Source organism: Lepidochelys kempii, chromosome 6, assembly GCF_965140265.1.
Source record: "Lepidochelys kempii isolate rLepKem1 chromosome 6, rLepKem1.hap2, whole genome shotgun sequence".
In the NCBI taxonomy this organism is placed as follows: Eukaryota; Metazoa; Chordata; order Testudines; family Cheloniidae; genus Lepidochelys; species Lepidochelys kempii.
In genome coordinates, this window is record NC_133261.1 from 103,656,444 (window position 1) to 103,678,988 (window position 22,545).

At 40.5% G+C, this 22,545-nt stretch overlaps 1 protein-coding gene across 3 annotated transcripts in view; it reads right to left on the bottom strand.

Moving 5' to 3' along the window:
• Nucleotides 1-22,545, bottom strand: part of TRIP11 (thyroid hormone receptor interactor 11) — a 71,020-nt gene that overhangs the window by 30,535 nt on the left and 17,940 nt on the right. For all 3 annotated transcript variants that reach the window (XR_012159535.1, XM_073349449.1, XM_073349450.1), the window contains 6 exons: nucleotides 21,761-22,126; nucleotides 20,083-20,123; nucleotides 18,059-18,265; nucleotides 7,801-10,833; nucleotides 5,933-6,073; nucleotides 3,847-4,040 (listed from right to left, as the gene is read on the bottom strand). Coding sequence is in view for 2 of the 3 variants with exons in the window: in XM_073349449.1 (XP_073205550.1) it covers nucleotides 3,847-4,040; nucleotides 5,933-6,073; nucleotides 7,801-10,833; nucleotides 18,059-18,265; nucleotides 20,083-20,123; nucleotides 21,761-22,126 (3,982 nt within the window). In the remaining variant the exon portion in view is untranslated. The remainder of the gene's footprint in view (nucleotides 1-3,846; nucleotides 4,041-5,932; nucleotides 6,074-7,800; nucleotides 10,834-18,058; nucleotides 18,266-20,082; nucleotides 20,124-21,760; nucleotides 22,127-22,545) is intronic.

Consider the following 22,545-nt stretch of genomic DNA (forward strand, 5'->3'; position numbering starts at 1 on the left):
TACAAACTCCCACTCAAACTCCCCTGTTTACAGCTCTGTTTGCTGGCTCCTGTGCCGCTGCAACTGTCTGCACTGCTGCCTGACTGGCTGGCTACCTTTATAGGACCTCTACTCAGAGAAGCCCCGCCCCCTGATCAGGGCTCAGCTTTTCTCCCAGCACAAAGCCCCTACAAGCCTCTACACATACAAATAATACAAACACAAAACAAAATAAAAATACCTTCTCCTCCAACAGAATTCCCACTCAAACTCCCCTGTTTTACAGCTCTGTTTGCTGGTGCCTGTCTGGCAATGCTGTACTACGTAGGTACAAGCAGCCATGTGTCCTAGAAATTTCAGGCAGTTCCGTGCTGTGTAGGTGGGGAACTGCCTTAGACCCTGAATGATGTTGCTGAGGGCTTGAAATCTCATTTCAGGAAGGAATGCCCTTGCCTGTGTTGAGTCCAGTACCACCCCAACAAATTCTATCCTCTGAACCGGGGACAGCTTTGATTCCCCCTCGTTCAGTAGCAGGCTGAGTTCATCAGAAGATGCTCTTACAAAGGCAACTTGCATCTCTACTTGAGCCCTTGATTAGCCAGTCGTCGAGGTATGGGAACACCTGTACCCGTCGCCTGCGCAGGAACACAGCCACAACTGCCAAGCACTTGGTGAATATGAGAGGTGCTGCTGACAGGCCGAACAGGAAGACTGAACTGGTACTGGGTGGTGTTCACCACAAACCCGAGGTATTTTCTGCAGGACGGAGTTTTCGCTATGTAAAAGTAAGTGTCCTTTAAGTCAAAGGCGGCATACCAGTCTCCTGGATCCAGTGAAGGGATGATGGAGGCCAAAGAGACCATGTGGAATTTAAGTTTCTTCATGAACTTGTTGAGTTCTCACAGATCTAAGATGGGCCTGAGCCCTCCTTTGGCTTTCGGTATTAGGAAATACTGGGAATAGAAGCCCTTGCCCTTCTGATCCCGAGGAACCTCTTCCACTGCCCCTACCGAAAGGAGCTGCTCGTGAGAGGGGTCCCTGAAGGAGGACAGGGAAGAGGGGGTGGAAGGGCGGGAGGGCACAGAATTGGATGGAGTATCCCCTCTCTATTGTGCAGAGCACCCAGCGGTCCAAAGTGATATGGGACCATGCACGGTAGAAAGGGGATAGTTGGGACGAAAAGGTAAGGCGGGGTAGATCCAGCTCTTGACCTGGTATGCCGTCCTCTTGTGTGCCTTCAGAAGGCTTGTTTCTGGCCCACAGAAGGCTTGGTCTGGCCAGAGCCCTGGCCTGAGGACGGGTGCGGCCTCTTCCTGCCACTCTTATTTCTCCTCCAGGAACAGTCTTGTTGGTAAAACCGCAGAGGAGGTTGTGGCCTGAAATGCCTATGTTGTGTATACCCAGGGACTTGATGGTAGCCCTTGAGTCTTTTAAACTGTCCAGTCTTCTGTCTTTTCAGAAAACAATGCCTGACCTTCAAAAGGGTAGTCTGGATGGTCTGTTGGACTTTGTGAGGTAGTCAAGAGACGTGGAGCCATTGTACAGGCGGCTGCATCCGCGCCATAAAGAGCCGCCTGCAAGGAGGCCCTAGAAATGAGTTTGCCTTCGTCCATCAAGGCATTAAATTCAGATTGGAAGTCTGGTGGTAACAGCTTGGCAAACTTGGCCATCACTTCACAGGTATTAAAGGAATATCTACGAATGATGGCCTGTTGGTTTTCAATCAGGAGCTGCAAACCACCCGTGGGAGTATACTTGAATAAGTCAAGCTTTTTGGCCTCCCGGTTTTTAGGAGAGGACCCCTGGAACTCTGGCACTCTTTGGTTCACAGCATCCACCACCAGAGAATTGGGTGGAGGATGAGCATGCAAGTACTTGTACCTCTTTGAGAGAACAAAATAGCATCTTTCATTCCTCCCTGGTGTCGGGGGCAAGGAGGCAGGGGTCTGCCACAAAGTTTTCATGGGTTCACTTATAGTTTTAATAAGTGGCAGCACGATACGCAAAGGTCCAGAGGGGGTGAGGATGTCCACCATGGGATCGGAATCCTCTACCACTTCCTCTGCCTGGATCCCCAGGTTCTGGGCCGCCCTGCGCAACAACTGTGGCAGGACCCTACTATCCTCCAAGGCTGGGGCCGTTGACATGCCCACAACAGCCTCATCTGGGGAGAATGAAAACACAGCCCATGGCCCTGGTCATCGCTCGCGGTGCCAAGAGGGTCGCGGTACTTGTGGGGCTGGTGTGCCAAGGCTGCTGGTGACTAGCTCAAAGTGGCAGACGGTGGCGCAGGAGTCATCGCCGGAGATGGACCTCGTGCCAGTTGTTGGAGAGGGGCAATGGATGCTGACACGATCAACACTATCTGGATTTTGACGCCTGGTTCTGACCCTGGGCCTGATGGTAAGCCCAGGGAGTTCAAAAGGGCCACTGAGTTGGTGGTTTCCGTAGAGGTGGCCATAGTGACTGAGGAGGCTGGCGGTGTCGCCTAGATCTAGACCTCCTGCCGCTGGACCTATCCGAACGATAGGATTCCACCTTGGACTCCGAGGTCTCCAAAAAAGACGACCATGGAGGAGCGGTACTGAGTAATGCTGAAGAGCAGTGCTGAGCCTCTGGGGACTGATACGGTTCCCCCATGTGGGCGGCCAGTGCCAGAGAATGGCGTACCAGAGATGGGGAGCGGTGTGACATCATCGCTGGCTTTCTCCTAGATGGAATAGGCGGACTGGCTACCAGCGGTGCCTTGTCCCTCCTTGGAGAAGGTGGAGCCATCAGGCGAATAAGGTCCTGTGCCAGATCAAAAGTCTCTGGAGTGGAGGGGAGTTGAATGTCCCGGCCATGACGGTCCGGAGAGCGGTAGTGGAATGGACTTGACTGGACCCCTTTTGGCGCAGGAATTGACGAGCCCTTGGGAGCTGCCAGGCCCGAAGTAGGCTGGGTGGGCTGAGGTCTCCCTGCTGCTGTCTCTTTAGGCTTAGGAGGGGAAGAGTGCCCTCCCTCCTGCCTCTGTCTTCTGGGGCACCGGGGATACAGATCAGCACGTACCAGAAGTCTTATGTTCGGTGACGTGTCAGTGCTGGGAGTCCTTAGTCTCCTTTCTAGGAACTGACTCATGCGCCATTGGCGCTGTTGCGCTGCACACGGAGGCAGCGGTGCTTGGCATGGGCTCCGCCAACCCAGGGTTGGATTGCAGGCGGAGGGCTGCCTCCATGAGAATAAGTCTGAGTCTCTGCTTGCAATCCTTAAGGGTCCTCAGCTGAAACCCTTTACAAATGTGGCACTTGTCCTTTTGGTGACTCTCACCAAGGCACTTCAAACAAGAAGTGTGTGGGTCACTTTTTCGCATCAACTTTCTGCAAACTTAACAGAGTTTGAACCCCCGGAAACCAAGGCATGCCCCAGTGGCGGGGGAGAAGTGGGGATGGGGGGCAGAGAGGCCCCACAATGAAAACTTAACCTATTAATGCTGCTGCTGCTGCTGCAGCTACTACTACTAACTTAAGACGAAAACTATTAACTATAAGCAAAATAAAATGGGACACTGCTAAAGGCGCTTGCAGAAGCTAGCCGTCACTGGCAGGAAGAAGGAACTGGGGGGGTGGCGGGTCGGCAGGGCCCAGGCCAACCCTACAGATGTTGCTAGGGAAAAAAACCTTCCAGCTGTCATGTACGCAGCGCGCACACACCTGATTGGAATGGACATGAACAAGCACTTGAAGAATATCAATATTCCATGTCTTGATTTTACTAAGTGCTTAGCACATCTACACTCTTTAAAGCTAATTAAAAAAATCACATCACCATCACTCTAGAATACTACAACTACTCAATGAAATGCTAATGCTGGATGGAGGCAAATATTACCTGGCATGTTCCACTGCAGTAGAAGAGGATACTAGTTTTTCCTCCAAAACCATGACCTTCTTTCTTAGCTTGGTCTCTCGGTCCTCCGCAGCTAAAGCTTCCTGTGTATAGGAGTCCTCCATTTCTAAGAGGTGATTGCGCAACCTCTCCAGTTCCTGGTTTAGACGCTGCTCCTTATCACGTAAATGCTGCACCTGGGTAAATATATTTTACGTTCAATGACTCATACTTCTTTGTGCATGATACCATAAGCAAATCAAATTATTTCCTTCGATTTACATTTAGGGCTCTCAAAGGATTAAAAAATAATTGCAATTAACAGGGAGATAAAAAAATAGTCATGATTAGTCGCAGTTTTGATCACACTGTTAAACAATAGAACACCCATTTAAATTATAAATATGTTTGGATATTTTTCTACATTTTCAAATATAGTGATTTCAATTACAATACAGAATACAAACTGTACAGTGCTCACTTTATATTATTTTTTATTATAAACATATGCATTGTGAAAAAAAGAAATAGTATTTTTCAATTCATCTGTAGTGCAATCTCTTATTGTGAAAGTGCAATGTACACATGTAGAATTTTTTTTTTATGTAACTGCACTCAAAAACAAAATATAAATCTTTAGAGCCTACAAGTCCACTCAGTCCTACTTTTTGTTCAGCCAATTGCTAAGACGAACAAGTTTGTTTACATTTATGGGAGATAATGCTGCCCGCTTCTTATTTATAATGTCACCTGAAAGTGAGAACAGGCGGTTCTGCTTCATAACGAGCCAAAGCAGTGTGGACCAATGCACCTTCATTTTCATCATTAGAGTCAGACGCCACCACAGAAGGCCGATTTTCATTTTTGGTGATTCGGGTTCTGTAGTTTCCACATCAGAGCATTGCTCTTTTAAGACTTCTGGCAGCATGTTCCCCACCTTGTCCCTTTCAGATTTTGGAAGGCACTTCAGATTCTTAAACCTTGGGTCAAGTGCTGTAGCTATCTTTAGAAATCTCATATTGGTATTTTCTTTGCATTTTGTCAAGTCTGCAGTGAAAGTGTACTTAAAATCGAACAACATATGTTGGGTCATCATCCAAAACTGCCAGAATGTGAAATATATGGTGGAATGTGATACCACAGAGCAGGAGACAAAATTCTCCCTCAAGGTGTTCAGTCATAAATTTAACGAACGTATTCTTTTTTCAATAAGCGTTATCAGCATGAAAGCAGGGCCTCTGGAGTGATGATTGAAACATGAAGGGGAACACAAATGTTTAGCATATCTGGCACATAAATACTTTGCAAGTCGGCTAAAACAGTGCCATGCGAACGTCTGTTCTCATTTTCAGGTGACACTGTAAGTAAGAAGCAGGCAGAGTTATCTCCTGTAATGTAAACAAACTTGTCTGCCTTAGCAATTAGCTGAACAAGTAGGAGGACTGAGTGGACTTGTAGGCTCTAAAGTTTTACATTGTTTTGTTTTTGAGTGCAGTTACGTAAAAAAAAATTTTACATTTGTACGTTGCACTTTCACGATAAAGAGATTGCCCTACAGTACTTGAATGAGGTAAACTGAAAAATACTATCTTTTGGGGTTTTTTTTGAGAGAGCAAATATTTGTAATCAAAAATATTAATATAAAGTGAGCACTGTACACTTTGTATTCTGTGTTGTAATTGAAATCAGTGTATTTGAAAATGTTGAAACACTTCCAAAATATTTATAATAAATTTAAATTGGTATTCTATTATTGTTTAACAGTATGATTAATACGGCTCTTAATCACGACTTTTTTAAATTTAGTTAATTTGTTTTCATAGAAACATAGAATATCAGGGTTGGAAGGGACCTTGGGAGGTCATCTAGTCCAATCCCCTGGTCAAAGCAGGATCAATCCCCAACTGGGTTTTGTGTTAATCACTTGAGTTAAGTTCAATTAATGGACAGCCCTAATTATATTGCATAGATATACATTTTAGATGCCTTTTTTGGTACTTATCAAAGATCATTCTTAAGGCAAGGTAAATTCTCTGATTTTTCTTATTCACTCACCCTTTTTGTGCTTTAGTCTTGTTTAATGTCATACCTCATTCTGTAGGGCACTGCTCTCCATTTGTTTCTGTTTGAGTGCTAACATGACTTGGTCTCGTTCTTGCTGAAAAGAAACAGCTTTTTCTTGCATTGACTTAACTTCATTTAACAGATGATTCAACTCCCCCATCTTGCCCTTTGGAAGAAGGACATACAATTAAAGAAAGGTTGGAAATGTATAAAAACTTGGAGGAATATATGCTTAAACAAGTCTATTATTACTATTTATTAGGCATTTCTGCACAAACATGCTAGACATTGTATAAAAGGAGGCACAGTTTCTGTCCCAAAGAACTTGCACTCCAAAAATAGATGAGACAGACAGACATATATGGAAGAAGAGAGTGCTTACTGCACAGAAGATCCTTTAAAGAAACAGTTGTCTGTTTTGCAATGATTTTATTGACATTGTCTGATAGATTAAAAACGGTTTCTAAAGTCATCCTACACAACTACAATGTATTCACTAACTGCAGTAAAATAGATATCTAGCACCCTTCCATTTCAGACATGTGTACTTCAAAATTGCAATTCCCCTAAACACAATTTCTGAAGCTATACTTCCTGTTAAGATAGCTGTTTCTAAGTAATGTGATTTGAATCTTCTTTAGGCATGTGGTTTATGTTATTATTTATGTTATTTGTTTATGATAGCTATATAAAAATAAACACATTCCAAAAGGTATAAAGTCAGATGAGTAGAAATGAAATAAAAAAACCAAAATAGTGGCTACTAATGTTTTTAGGCACACTATGAACTTTCAGTAATAAAAATAAAATGATTATGTAAAAAATGGAATCTACAGAGATCTGCTCTCTGCATGTATTCAAAATCATATCAGTTGACTTTAATAAAAACACTAGAAACTTTTTATTTAGTTACTACTCTTATTAGCTCTGCACATCCAACATAGCTAAGAGAGCTTATACTATCTCATGCAACATCAAACAAGTTGTTTCCTAAGTTCCCGTCAGTTATATTTGTGAAACCCCACTGAAAACATTTGGGTTGCACTGGTTACACCAAGAGGCCTAATTTAGTCTGCATGACTTCTATTACTGAGGATTATGCAAGAAATGGAAAGAAACAAGTTTGACTCTTAAGAGCCCAGACTGAGTTTGCAGGGCTGGCCTTTAAAAAAAAAAAAAACACATTTTTTTATTTGTAACTGTATTTGATATGGAAGTGATCAAGAGTAAACATGAAACCCCACAATGACATTTTATAATTTACACATAACCAATCTATTTTAAAATCACTGAAGTGCCTTATTATTGCAATTTCATAGTATTTAGTTACAATAGTACAGAGTAAGAAACTTGGACTGGCAGAGTACTTCACAGGTATCTGAAGATGTCATGGATTAAAAAACACACACACAAAATTTTAACTGCCATTAACACTATGCCATAAAGATTAAATTACTTTTTATGAAATTCAAATACATTTTTAAAATCTATGAAAATGTTCTTTTTCAGAGAAATGGTGCTCTACATTCTGTTTGGTAGATACAAAATGCTCTAACTGATGCCAAATATATTATCGTAACTAAACTATGTCAGGTCACTTTGCAGTGGTTTATTTAAACATTACTCTTATTAACAGTAATACTTATAACCTTTGAAAACAAATATAGGTTTCTAAGAGATCCTGAACAGAACAGAACCTTGCAGTAAGATCACTCAAAACTTTGAAATTCATTCACTTCTGCAAAGTTTCATTCAGTAAATGAGAAGCTACTTTCAGGCAAATACTTTCAGATTATATTTGTGAGAATTCCGTCACATGTATGATTTTAAAAGTTTGTACTTTCTCCCTTAAATATTTATAACTAATAGAACAAATAAAAATTCCTCACATACCTGTTCTTTTTCCTTCAATAGTTTTTCAAAGGCAAGAGCTTTTTCTTTCATTGAGTGGGATTCAAATTCTCTTTCTTTCAGCATCATTGAAAACTGCATGTTAGTTTCTTGTAATGCCCGGAATTCGGTTTCTTTCTCCCTGCACCTTGCTACTATTTCTTCATTTTCTTCTTTCAGCTTACAGATGTCCATTTCTAAAATTAGATTTCTTTCTTTAAGATTAGTGACAGCTTGTTTTAAAAGCTCATTTTCATTTTCTTTGTTACTGAGATTTTCACTTACAGAAAGTAACTGATCACTTTTAGATTTAATCAAGAGGTCTTTTTCCCTAAGTGACTTCTGGAAAACATCACATTTTCCCTTTATCTGCTTCATCTCTGGATCAGTGTCCTTTTGTCCCTTTCTTTCTAACTCCGATGTTGCAGCCATAGAATCAGACAATCTTTGATTATTTTCCTTAAGAGTTCTGATAGTCACATCTTTTTCTTGTAGCATATTTTTAAGCTGGTCCAATTCCTGTTGAAGGAGTTTGGACGCATCACTGACTATTTCAGGAGAAGTACTGCTTGGAATATCTGATGCTTGTGAAACTGAAGAAGCCATCAGCAGCGGTGGTGCTACCATATCAAGTTTTCCCAGAAGAAGATCCTTGGTATTATGAAGCTGTCCTATTCTATTCTGAACTTGTGCTAACTCCTGACTAAAACTTTTCATTTTTTTCTCATTCTGCTCATAACTCTGGATCAAGCCATTATAATCCATCTGCAATTTAGAATTGTTATCACTGTCAACTGAAATTTGTGCCTGAAGCTTGTGTAGCTCCTCCTGGAGATGAGCTGACTCATGCTGCATGTTCTGGACTGTAGTCATTACTTGTTGCTTCCACTCTTCCATCTTCTTTACTTGTTGCTTTAATTTATCACGCTCTTGTAAAAGCTCCTCAAACTGATTACTGTTAACACCTCCTGACCCACTGTCAGTACCTATGTTGGATGTCTGTAGGACAGTCAATAAGGTTTGGCATTTTTGACTCAAGGCATCTATTTCAATATCTTTCTCTCGAATGATACGGGACAAATTCTGAACAGTCTCTCTAAACATATCTTGGCTGTTACTTTCAAACCGATTAGATAATTTTTGGTTCTCTTCTTGTAACTTCATCAGAGCTGCTTCCTTAGTTGCTACCATATCCATGATTTTATGGTACTCTGTTTTTAACTGACTGTTTTCTCTAGTTTTTTCACTCAAAACTGCCAGCACCTGTTCTCTTTCCATGGCATAGGCTTGAAGTTGCTGTTGAAGGTACAGAACATCCTGTCTATATGATGAAGAGGAAATACTTGCATGGAGAGCTTGTATCTCTAAGTCTTTCTCTTGGATGATCTGAGTGAGTTTACCAACTTGATCTTTAGACAAGTGATCAATTTGTTGAGTTAAAAAGACATTCTTTTCATTCAGAAGCTTAATCTCCCTCTCTCTCTCTTTGATACCTTTTACTAGTCTTTCAATTTCAGACTTAGACAAGTCGTGTTTTTCATTACCATTTTCTCCATTCAGCGACTGGGCTTTGGTTTCTTGAAAGAGATCAGAGGAGTCTGTCTGAAAGACGTGCCTCTCATTGTGCAACTGAGTTTTAATTTGTTCAATTGTCCTCTGCAAATTTTTAATTTCCTCATCTTTCTCCAAGAAAAGCTTTTCATGCATGACATTCATTTGCTCATACTGAAATTTAGACTCACCTATTTCCCTTTTATGCTCCTGCAAAGACTGTTGAAGTTGCACAGTCTTCTGACTCTGATCTTCAATTGTTTTTTTGTGAAGTTTTATTTCCTCTTCAAGATTATTCTTTATTACGTGTAACTGTGTTATCTCAGTTTCAAGTTCAGTAATAATATCTAGTGTTTTAGGCTCAGCCACAGGTGGAGATCTGCTTTGCTGGTCCTTTAGTCTTTCAATCTCTTCTTTCAGATGATTGTTTTCTTCTTTCATGGCTGCAAGACTTTTGTCCTTTTCTTCTAAATTTTGTCTTAAAATCTCATGCTTTTTGGAATCCTTAACATATTCCTCAAGTTCCTGTTGCAACTCTAGAGCTCTATTTTTAAATTTTTCAACAAACACCTCTTTCTCTTTTATGAGTTCTGTCAACTGCTTTTGTCCTCCTAAGCTAGTTGTCAACATCTCTTTAGTTTCTTCATGGTCCGCTTCCATCTGCTCAATGCTCCTTTTGAGTTCTGCTATCTCAAAGTCCCTTTCTTGATTGCATTTCACTAGACACTCATGTTCAAGCTGTAATGCAGTGGTGTTCATGTTACGTGCATTTGACAGGTCCTCAGTGGTTTGTTCATATTTTTTTGCTTGTTCCAACAGCTGCGTTTTGGTCTGGCTTAATTCAGTTTCCAACTGTCCTTTTTCCATTTTCAAAGCCTCCAACATAGTATCTTTTTCCAGGGAAACCTTATTTTTCTCAGCAAAGGCTTCATGCAACTGCTGTTTTAGTTCTTCACAGACTGTCAGCAGCTTTCCATTTTCTATTTTAAGATCACAAACTGATCTCTCCAAATTTTGATTTAGTTGTTTATTTTCTGAAATATCTTCATTTAGTTTTGCAATTTCTGCTTCTCTTTCTTTAAGTGAAAGATCTTGATAGTTACTGTTAGATTCTTGATTCATTATCTTTGTTAACTCGTTCTGGGAAACAGAAAGTTCCTCCTCTTTTTGTTTCAGATTTTGCTTCAATTCTGCAATTTCCTTTTTATTATTCAAGTTACAATCTTGGGATTTCTTTAGTTGTTCTTGTAAATCCTTAATGTTATGCTGAAGCTGCTGATTACTCATATGCAAATCATTAAGTGCAAATGTACAGTGGTTCATTTTTAATTTCTGGGTTTCTAGTTCCTTACTCATTTCCATCTTCTCAACTTCTACTTCAGACACTTTCCTTCTTTCAAAATTTATGTCAAGTTTCAGCTGGTTGATGGTACTATCAGGTTCTGTATGCTGTTTTGATAGCTGCTCTTTCAGGGTAATCATATGCTAAAACAAACAGAAACAAGCATTCATCAGGATAAAAACAGAGCTTTCATTCATTTAATCATCTGGATAACAAAAGAATGTAAAGGATTTTTTTTTTTAAGGAGTTGACTGAGCAGTCATTTTCAAATTATTAAAAATATATTCCATCAAACCTACAGAATCACTCTCCAAAACAATAAGTTAAATGTAAAAGTCAAAAATGTCCAGGATTTCTCAGGATAATTAAATTGGCATAAATAAACATCCATTTTAGCTGTGAACTAATATTTTGAGCTATTATTTAAAACTAGTGAGGCATTAAATCAAGTCACAAGTAAGTAAATGTGATTAATGTTCATTCACACGAATACATAAATATGAATTAACATACAGTCTGTAACACATGCAAGAAGTGTTTATATTTGAATTGCACAAAACTTGATAAATTGATATAGCATGCCTGCCTAATATAGACCATATCAGAATATTTGGGACTCAAACAGAGGTTAATCATGTTATTAGAAACTATAGGAATATTTCTTCCATTTCAAAAGCCTATGGAAAATATGGAACATTTAAAACTACTGTATTTTAAAATCATGGTCAAAACACAATGACATTAGCACACAACAGCAACGACAAATTTATTGAATATTCACTTTTCAATAGACAGCTCTGTTTCAGAACATTTTTATGTTAAAAAATCCAATAATTAACAAAACATACTGTCCTTTTATGGACTTGCTTGAGCGCCCCTAAGAGGGGTCAGTGCTTCCCAAAAGCAGACTGCATAAGGTTTTCAGATATACCGTAATAATTCTATCAAACCACTGGAGTTCAAGTGATGTTCTGGAAGGAAATAGCATATTACATTTAAAAGAGAACCCATTTTGGGCTACAAGATAGCTTAAGCCATGAAGTCTTAACATCAAAGAAACCCCAGGTGTATATAAGATTTGGTTAAGACAAAGAAAAACTTTTTTCAACTAGGTCAAATGAACATTTGGAACTTTAAAATTCTTAACACAGCAGTAACAACACAATTGAAAATTTGACAGACAGCTCATTTATTATAGGCCGCACAGTGATGCATACCATTAAGTTGCCTGACACTTTCCATGGTAAGACTTTGTTTTCAATTAATTTTGCCAAACCAACCATTTAGGCTGAAATTTCCCATGCCAGGTGCCCAAGGCTGATGTTTTGGGGACAGTTCCAATTAAAATGCTTCAGCCATTTTTGAGAATGAGATTAGTGAAACACACACTTTTGCCCGCATTAAAAAACTCCTTACAATAGTTTCAATTAGCATCTCTAGCACCTCCATACGTTGGAGCAGGGACTTGAAATTTTGTAGTGGGGGAATGGGGGGGGGGGGGAAGAGGAGGAGTCTCTCCCACTAACACTAGTGATGTGCTTTTGTTGTCCCTGAGAAAATTCATCCAAATTTGGCAAAGTTCTAATCCTTTGGGAAAAAAAGTCTGTTTGCACATGCTCAGAGACACACTACAGTTTTGCAGCTTAATTCTCTGAAGATTTCATTTGCACTGAGCATGCTCCACTCCTCAAAGTGCTTATGTGCTGACTAGACTGCACATGAGCCGTTCCCACAGCGTGCTGGAGCATGCACCATCTTCCAGGGACTGAACAGGACCTTCACTGCATTTGCTCCTCCTGCCTGCCAGGAGCTGTTGACAAGGACAGGAACTGAGAGCAACTCTTGATGCTCTCTCTGCAGACATGCAGGCAAAGTAGAAGAGAAAGAAGCTACTTGACTCAAATGAAGAATAAGGGTGAGGGTAAGGCAGGAATAGGAGCAGAAAGACAGGGGCAGAAGGGTCTATAACCGCTGGGATACACTCCCCAACAGGACCTAGAATTTAAACCATTATTCTTGAGCCTCAATATTCTTTTGCTGTTTAGCAAACAGCAGTGAAATCCACCTGACTGCGTGTCTTCACTCCTCATCTAATGGCAGGTCCACAAGGAAGGTGACAGCGTTCCATTGCTACCAGTTACTCTGTTAGGTCATGTGGGAGAAGTCTATGTAACGAATCTAAAGATCCATGGCAGAGGTCTATGCTATGGATCTAAAGATCCCAATCCTACAGATAACCCACACGGGGGCCAACATGGTTCCATATAACTGAAAAAAAAAAATTCAAGCTTTTTAAAAACATAAGAAATTACATTTAAAAAAATATATGTAGAATTTAAATTTAAATTAATATAAAAATTAAGAAAACACTGAGGTAGCAAAGTAAAAAGCCTATAAAGTGCTTGAATAAGGTTGCCCATTCAACCTTAATTCAGCCTCCTTGTGCAGATGTATTATTGGTCAAGCTTGAGTCATTTCTTTGTTTGGGTGTAATGCAATAACTTCTGACCATTGCATCCAATCAATTCCAAAAATTAAGGGAATATTCTAAGCATTAATGGACAGAACACTAAACATTTTGGTGAAAAATATTAAAACCTTCAGGGGAAAATGGGGGACACATTAAGCATCTGGCTTGCAGAGCTAACACCTCCAACCACCCTTGTAATTGTCTATAAATTGAAGAATTTATTTATCACACCCATTAACATTCTAGCATAACAAACCCCCTCATTTGAGTTCTGCCAATCCCCCCAGTGCTGCTGACACACTGAAAGGGAAAGGAGACTAAGAATGGTGGTGGGGAATGGAGGTGCACACAGACGGAGAAAGAGAATGATGGATCCTGGTACAGGGGCATGAAGAAATAGGGGCAGGCACAATCTCTGGCAGCAGAAAAAGGGGGACCTGGAAATGGGGGCTTTCAGAACCCCTGGCCTGGGAAGGAGGGAGAAATGGGGAGCACATAGATCCCTGACTGAAGAGGTAAAGGGAAGACCCTAATTTGGGGCCACACATAGCTCTTGGCATGAGGGGAAATGGAGGGGTCACAAAGAACCCCTAATGGTGGGGGGGGAAGAGAATGGGGAACCTTGGTACAGTTTGGAAGGAAGGTCCAGTGGTGCACATAGCCTCTTGCATGGGAGGGAGATTGAGGGACCCTGGTATGGGGGAAGAGGTAATGAGACAGCACACAGAGCCTCTGGAATGGGGAGTTACACAGAACACTTGGTGGAGGTGAGAATGGAGGGCAGAAAGCAAAGATCCTCTGGTACTGGGCTGTGTGTGTGCAGTGAGTCACTGAAGTAAAAGGGGAATAGAAGGGTGGCACACAAGAGGCTTGTTGGAGTGAATGCAAGGAGTCGCTGGTGTGTGCAATGATCACAGACAGGAGAAAGAATTTAATCAGAAAAATGTGAATGATGCTTGGGAATCCTTTAAGAACACCTTACTAGATGTCCCAAAAGGCACAATCTCACAATCAAGGAAGAAGGCTGTGCTGTAAAAAATACGTGACAAGTGGAAGAAAGGGAAAGTTGATACTAATGAATATAAATCAGAGTTAGGAATTGTAGAAAATTGATAAGGGAAGCCCATGGACAGAAGCAGAAATCTATGGCCCCGAGAATTAAGGATAATACGATGGAGTTTTTAAAATATATTAGGAACAAAAAGAATCCTGACAATGGTATTGGCCCATTACTAGATGGAAATGGTAGAATTATCAATAATAATGCAGAAAAGGCAGAAGTGTTCAATAAATATAACTGTTCTATATTTGGGGAAAAAACAGATTATATAGTCTCATCATATGGTGATAACACACTTTCCATTCCACTCAGATCTCTGGAGAACGTTAAACAGTAGCTACTAAAGTTAGACATCTTAAAATAAGCAGGTCCAGCCACCTTGTACTCAAGAGTTATAAAAGAACTGGCCGCTGAGCTCGCTGGACCATTAAGGTTGATTTTCAATTGGTCTTGGAATACTGGGGAAGTTCCAGAAGACTGAAAGCTAATGTGCAAATTTTTAAAAAGGGTAAATGAGATACACAGTTAATTATAGGCCTGTCAGCCTGACATCAATTCTGGGAAGAGAATATAATGGCTCATTTGGGATGCAATTAATAAAGAACTAAAGAAGGGCAATGTAATTTAGGCAAATCAACATGGGTTTATAGAAAACAGATCCTGTCAAACAAACTTGATATCTGTCCTTGATGAAATTGTTATGGGGGGGATCCCCTGTGAGTCCTTTCAGGCCTTAAGTAAAGCCCAAACCACTTCATGTCTCCTTTACCACCATCATATTTTATTTTGTTGTTCCAGCGGCCTCTACCTTATAATTTACAAGCCCTAGGCCAGCTCCACCACTTGCTTCTGGAGAAGGGAATAGAGCTGGCAGCAGTCAACCCGGCCCAGCTGTGCTTTCCTTCTGGTTCTCAGCTCCCCCTTCCATGGCTTCCTTCCTCTCAAATTATAGGCTCCCAGATATTAGGGTTGCGTCCCCTTCTAATTAGCCCTTCAGCTGTAGCTCTACTCAGCTGATTAATTGAGAAGGGTCAATCTATATTGGTGGGGATTTGAGAGACAGGATGCTGAGTCAACTCCTGATTCAGCTCACCCTGTTACAGAGATTACAAATTTGTTTGATAAATATAATAGTGCTGATGTAATATACTTCGACTTCTGTCAGGCCTTTGACTTGGCACCACACAACATTCCGATTAAAAAACTAGAATATCAAATTAACATGGCACCGATTAAATGGTTTAAAAACTGCTAACTGATGGGTCTCAAAATGTAACTGTAAACAGGGAATTGTCATCAAAGAGGTCTGTTCCCAGTGAGGTTCCTCTGGGGTTGTTATCTTGGCCCTATGCTATTTAACATGTTTATCAAATGACCTGGAAGAAAACATAAAATCATCACTGATAACGTTTGCAGATGACAAAAATTGGAGAAGTGGTAAATAATGAAGAGGAATAAAGAATGTAGGCCATATTTTACAGAACAGAGGACTCTATCCTGGAAGCAGTGACCCTGACAAAGATTTGGAGGTTGTGGTGGATATTCAGCTAAACGTGAGCTCCCAGTGAGATGCTGAGGTCAAAAGATCTAATGCAATCCTGAGATGCATAAACAGGGGAATCTCGAGTAGTAGTAGAGAAGTCATTTTATCAGTATATTTGGCTCTAGCACAGGGGTGGGCAAACTTTTTGGCCCGAGAGCCACATCTGGGTGGGGAAATTGCATGCAGGGCCATGAATGTAGGGCTGGGGCAGCAGGTTGGGGTGCGGGAGGTGGGGCAGGGTGTGGTGTGCAGGAAGGAGCTCAGGGCAAGGGGTTGGTGTGCAGCAGGGATGCGGGGTGCAGGAGGGGGCTTAAGGTAGGGGGTGGGAGGTTCAGGGCAGGGGTTGGAGTGCACAAGGGGCTCAGGGCAGGGGTTTGGGGTGCAGGAAGTTTTTGAGGTGTGGGCTCCGGCCTGGCACTGCTTACCTGCAGCGGCTCCGGGATGGCATCAGCATGCAGCCGGACTAAGGCAGGCTCTCTGCCTCCCCTGGCCCAGCCACGCTCCTGGAAGTGACCGGTACCATGTCCTTGCGGCCCCTGGAGGGGGGCAGAGGGCTCTACATGTTGCCCTCACCTGCGGGTACCTCCCCCAAAGCTCCCATTGGCTGCGGTTCCCCCTACAATAACCTTGTGACCTCCCTTCCCCACAAACTCCTTTTTGGGTCAGGACCCCTACAATTACAACACCCTGAAATTTCAAATTTAAATAGCTGAAATTTATAATTTTTAAAATCCTATGACCGTGAAGTTGACCAAAATGGACCTTGAATTTGGTAGGGACCTAATTATTGTGGTATTGGCCATTTTCCTTCTGAAAAGTCAAGTAGTTAATCTGAAACAAATGTATTTCAAATACATTTTTAAAACCTTAATAGCAGTTAAAATAGTGACAAATATAAATCTATTAATATTTGATTTTGATTAAAAATAATCTGTGACCACTAAGTTTCACATATTTTGCTCAAAATCTGATTTTTTTTAAAAAAAATTTAAGATGTTATGCTACTACAAACTAATAAAATGTAAAGCTGATAAAAGGAAATACTTTTTATATAACACATTGTCACAAGTATTTATGGAGGTCAAGATTTTATTAGGATTATATAAACCTAAACATATCCTTGGGTACTGCAACATTCCTAAAAAGGGGAATAAACCCTCATGATAGAGGGCACATAACCACTAACTGACGGAAATTAGTAAGAAATTTCCATTGTGGATAGCGGGTATGTTATTCCATAATTGTCCGTCATAAATACAAAGGGAAGGGTAACAACCTTCCCGTATATGCGTACTATAAAATCCCTCTTGGACAGAGGCACAATATCCTTTTACCTGTAAAGGGTTAAGAAGCTCAGGTAACCTGGCTACCAAAACGACCAATAAGGGGACAAGATACTTTCAAATGGGGCGGGGAGGGGTGTTTGAGGGGAGGCTTTTGTCTGTCTGTTCTGTGTGCTTGCCGGGGAGAGATCAAGAAAGCAAGTAATCCAACTTCATTAGAATTAGTAAGTACAAGCAAGGAAATGCATTAGCTTCCTTTTGTTTTGGTTTGTGATTTTCTCTGTGCTGAGAGGAAGGTGTATTCCTGGTTTTCTTTTTGTAACTTTAAAGTTTTTGCCCAGAGGGAAATCCTCTGTGTTTTAAATCTGATTACCCTGTGAGGTTAGCTTCCCTTCTAATTTTACAGAGGTGCTTCTTTTACTTTTTTTCTTTCTAATAAAGTTCTGTTTATTTTAAGAGCCTGACTGTTGTCTATTTTTCTCTATTGTCCTAAGACCCAGGGGTTTGGGTCTGTGATCACTTTGTAACCAATTGGTTAGGATATTATTCTCAAGCCTCCCCAGGAAAGGGGGTGTAAGGGCTTGGGGGGATATTTTGGGGGAACAGGAACTCCAAGTGGTCCTTTCCCGATTCTTTTTTAAAATCACTTGGTGGTGGCAGCGTACCCTCCAAGGGCAAAGAATTTGTGCCTTGGGGAAGTTTTACCCTAAGCTGGTAGAAATAAACTTAGGGGGTCTTTCATGCGGGTCCCCACATCTGTACCCTAGAGTTCAGAGTGGGGAGGGAACCCTGACAGTCCACTACAGGATTTCTTGCATTTCCTTGAAGCATCTGGTATCAGACACTGTCAGGAAGGAGGATGGACTAAATAAACCACTGGTCTTATCCAGTATGGCAGGAAGAGATTATTAGGAACCTAATAGGTCCTGATATCTGTGAGCAAAGATTAACATCACACACTGAATGTCTAAAAAAGTAAAGAAGTCCATTAATTCTCAGCAATATTTGTTACCTGCATAGTTGCTTGATTCTGCTTGTCCAATTCTTCTAATTCTGCTGTTAGTGTTGCTCTTTCTATAATACTTTCTTTGAGTTCATGCTCTTTCCTTTCCAATTCCTGCCTTAACTGATTTAATTCCAAGTTCTGGTCTTCAATAGATGCAGATGTAATATCCTCATCTTTATGTTGTAAATTTGCCAGTTTCTTCTGAAGTTCTTCCTTATATTGGACATAAATTGGATTTTATATTATTATTCAAGTTTTTAAACACTGTTTTAAAAACAGGCTTTATATTTAGTCAACCAGAGCATTTTAAGTGGATAACTAAGTGGAGTTAGTTCTTTTAAGTTCCTCTTTTGTTTAGCTACCACGTTGGCTTTTGCAGTACAGCTTAGTTACTCTACATTTGACCCTTCTATCCACTTTCTCAGCATTGAGGAACCTGAACCATCGGACTCATCTAGCATGCCAGAGACAAGGTTGATCCTTGGTCTCCTATCACCAGGTCCCCAAGGAAGGGTGTGAGTAACTTTTGTAAGGAATGATACCACAGGTACCCATAGAACTATATTATTTCTTTCTGATTCTATGGTTTGAAGCTTTTATGACTTTTTCCTTGATTTTAATAAAAATCTCTAAAGCAGGGCTAGGCAACCTATGGCACACATGCCAAAGACGGCATGCGAGCTGATTTTCAGTGGCATTCTCACCGACCAGGTCCTGACCATCAGTCCTGGGGGCTCCGCTGCCGGCCCGGGGTACTGTCTGCCGGCCCTCTGCCAGCTGGGGTTCTGTCTGCTGGACCCGCTCAGCCCACTGCCAGCCCCGGGTTCAGGCCACCAGTCCGGGGAAGGGAGGGTGGTGTCATGATTCTTAGTAAGGCTTTTGATGCTGTCTCACATGACCTTCTCAGAGAACTACAGCCTACACGAATCTACTATAAGATGGGTGCACAATTGGCTGGAAAACTATTATACTTAGAGTAATTATCAATCGTTCACTATCAAGCTGGAAGGGCATAATGAGTGGGGTCCCACAGGAATCTGTCCTGGGTCCGTTTCTATTCAATATCTTCATAAATGATTTGGATAATGGACACAGAGAATACACTAAAAGTTTACGCACGACATCAAGCTGGAGAGGGTTGTGAGCAATTTGGAGGACAGGATTAAATTTCAAAATGATCTTGACATACTGAAGAAATAATTTGAATTAAATAGGATGAAATTCAATGAGGACAAATGCAAACAGCACAACTACAAAATGAGAAATGACCACCTTCAGAAGGAGAACTGCAGAAAAGGATCTGGGGGTCATAGTGGACCACAAACGAAATACGGGTCAGCAATGTAATACTGTTGCAAAAAAAGCGAACAACATTCTGGGTTGTATTAGTAGAATAGTTGTAAGCAAAATGAAAAGCAATTCTTCCGCTCTGCTCAGCACTGAGAAGGTCTGAACTGGAGTATTGTGTCCAGTTCTGGGCACCATACTTCGGGAAAGAGGTGGACAAATTGGAGAAAGTCCAGAGGAGAGCAACAAAAATGATTAAATGTCTAGGAAACATGACCTGTAAGGAAAGATTTAAAAAAAAAAATGGCTTTGTTTAGTCTGGAGAAGAGAAGACTGAGGGGAAACATAACAGACTTCAAGTACATAAAAAGTTGTTATGAAGAGGAGGGTGATAAATTGTTCTCTTAGGCACTGAGGAAAGGACAAGAAGTAATGGGCTTAAGTTGCAGCAAGGGAGATTTAGTTTAGGAAGTTTTCCCTAATGTCTAACTGTAAGGATACCTAAGCCTGGAACAAATTACCTAGAGAGAGTGTGGAATCTCCATCGCTGGAGGTTTTTAACAACAGGTTAGACAACGCCTGTCAGAGATGTTCTAGATAATACTTCGATCTATGGCAGTGCAGGGGACTGGACTAGATGACCTGTCAAGGTCCCTTCCAGTCCTACATTTGCATGATTCTATGATTCACTTAGTTCTTACTATTATGACTTCAGCATTGGTATCATTTCGAAAGCAGCTTACCTGATTTAAGGTATTAAGTCTCATTATTTCTTTTTCTGCATCTGTAAAAACAGCAACAAAATTAAATTATTTATGTTGACAACCAGAAGATTAAGTCATTTAAATTGCTATACAGATTAAGTAGAAAAATCTTAGGTAACTAAAACCAAATTAACGTCTCCAAGCAGTAAACTGCTATATTCCATCAGCATGCTCCAATCAGTGGGAAAAAACCCATAATGTAAAAACACAACAGTATGATCCAGTTTTCATCTCTTCGCAGCTAGATTCAGGCCAAGATGTTAGAACACAAGTGAAGTTCAGACACAGTCCATCAGTAGTTACTGAAATTTAGCTCTGAATGACTAAGTACTTAAGACTTTTATAAAACACCAAAGAAAAATATTCAAAATGAAACAACTAAATATTTTACCACAACACAGACACTGCCTATAAATCACAAATACAGCATTTTATTTTTGTGAATTACACTCCTATAACACCAAAAACCAATTTGTTATAATGGAAAAATATTCATTTAAATGTAACTCTTACTACTGAGTTTCTATAACGGCTACAAGCAAAAGCATATGCTTCTGTTACTTAAAAGTGGTCATTACTGTGGGAAACTCATGGCTAACAGTCTCGTTTTGAAAGCAATTCCCTCACAAGAAACCCCAAAAAGCCCTATGTAGAAAAAGTTTAGGGGGCAAGAAGCATTATGAGGTTCCCCTCAGTCTGTTCTGGACTCCGCAGTCAGGGAAACTACTGCAGAGGCTCCCTGGCTGGACCATCATGTTGCCAGGACTTCCCAGACTGAATGCCCTGGAAGCCCTTGAATGGTAGCTTCTCTAAAATGGATAGGGCTCAGTATTAATTCTTGAGCAGATTTACTTTGGGGAGCTGCAGTCCTCCCCCACACACTCTGTAAGAAGATCTCTGGACCTGCAGAGAACTATCTGTGGGTTCTGTGGGAAAAAGCAAATACTGCAGATGGGGAAATGCATATTCAGAGGGCCTCTGTTCAGATATCTACAGTTTTCCATACCTAGCCCAGGATTTGCTGCGAGCAATAGAAGTAAAACAAGACAAAGTGTCAGAGCAAGACAGCAAATGGATCCGAAGCAGGATAGTAAAAGAAATCAAGTCCAGATTGATAAGGGAAGGCAAACCAAGCAAACAGGAAAGGTCATTTTTTGTGTGTCATGCCATAATTTTAAATTGTTCAGCTGTCATCTTTAGCTTCTCTTCTTTCCAGTGTAACTAATCTTAGTATTTTCAACAACATTTTAAGACCAGCCATATTTCTAACATTTGTCAGCCTCTCTCTACACGTTTTAATCTTAGCTATATCTTTAGAGTGATGCAAACAATTTTAGAAAACATCATCATAAAACTGGCATTATTATTTTAGTCTTTCAGCAAAACAGCTAGGTTTAGTCTTTCAGACAGGTTCTAGGCAGGCATCTTCACTAAGCTATCCAGAGACTTCTACCTCACTATCAGAGTAGTGCCAAGGTAATCCTTTCAGATCTTGTTTTACTTGATCATTTCAGGGGTAAACCCTTTTCTAAGATGGCTCTATTCATAGTAATCAATCTCATATTTATTCATACTACTTTTCCTAAAATGGCTTCTCTCTATTTTTAAATGTGTAAAATCTTTTGGATAGGATCTGAAAATCTCAATTGCTTCATACCCAACAGTGCTTGTTGTAGTCGGAGCACTTCTTCCTCTGATGAGGTCATCAGTGGGAGTTTTTTCCCCTCTTCTTTCAGAATGGTCTCCTGTTCTGCAACATAATTTTGAAGCTTAATAACCTCAAATTTCAGTCTTTCATATTCTTGTGTTATTTGGCTGTTTTCCACCTTTACCAGTTCTCCTTCGTTCAGCAGGATTTTGTTCTCATTTTCTACAGAAGATAATTTCTGATTTAAATTTTTTACTTTATCCTCCAGTTCCTTCATAGTCTGCGTGTCCTCTGGTTTTTCAGATTGTAGGATTTGAATATTCTTTTGCAGGTCACTAATTTTAGAATGATCACAGATTTCAATGCCTGCACCACCTGAAAAGCACAAGAGATTGGTTACGAGTCTAAATTCAAAGTCAGCATTATAGAATTTTCTCCTGGAACAGCTACCATCTAAGAATTTTTATTCTTGAAAGGTTGGCAATGTTAAACAATAACTTTAGTGAAATGGGGGCACTCACTTCATCTATAGAAAGCAAGAGACACATTTAGAAGAACAAATGTTTGAAGTATATAAAAATATGTGATTTGCTTTAGAAGAGATACACCTCACAGCTCCTTATACTGATAATTATAAAATGGCAATTTTGAAACACGTGAAGTGAGGCAGATACGGTTCTAATCACCAATAGTTAAAAAACTGACTAAAAGGGAAAAATAATCAAAAAACTTAACATGAGTATCAAAAATAAAGTTGTCTAGTCAGTCCTTCATACGTTCCTAAAACTATTTGA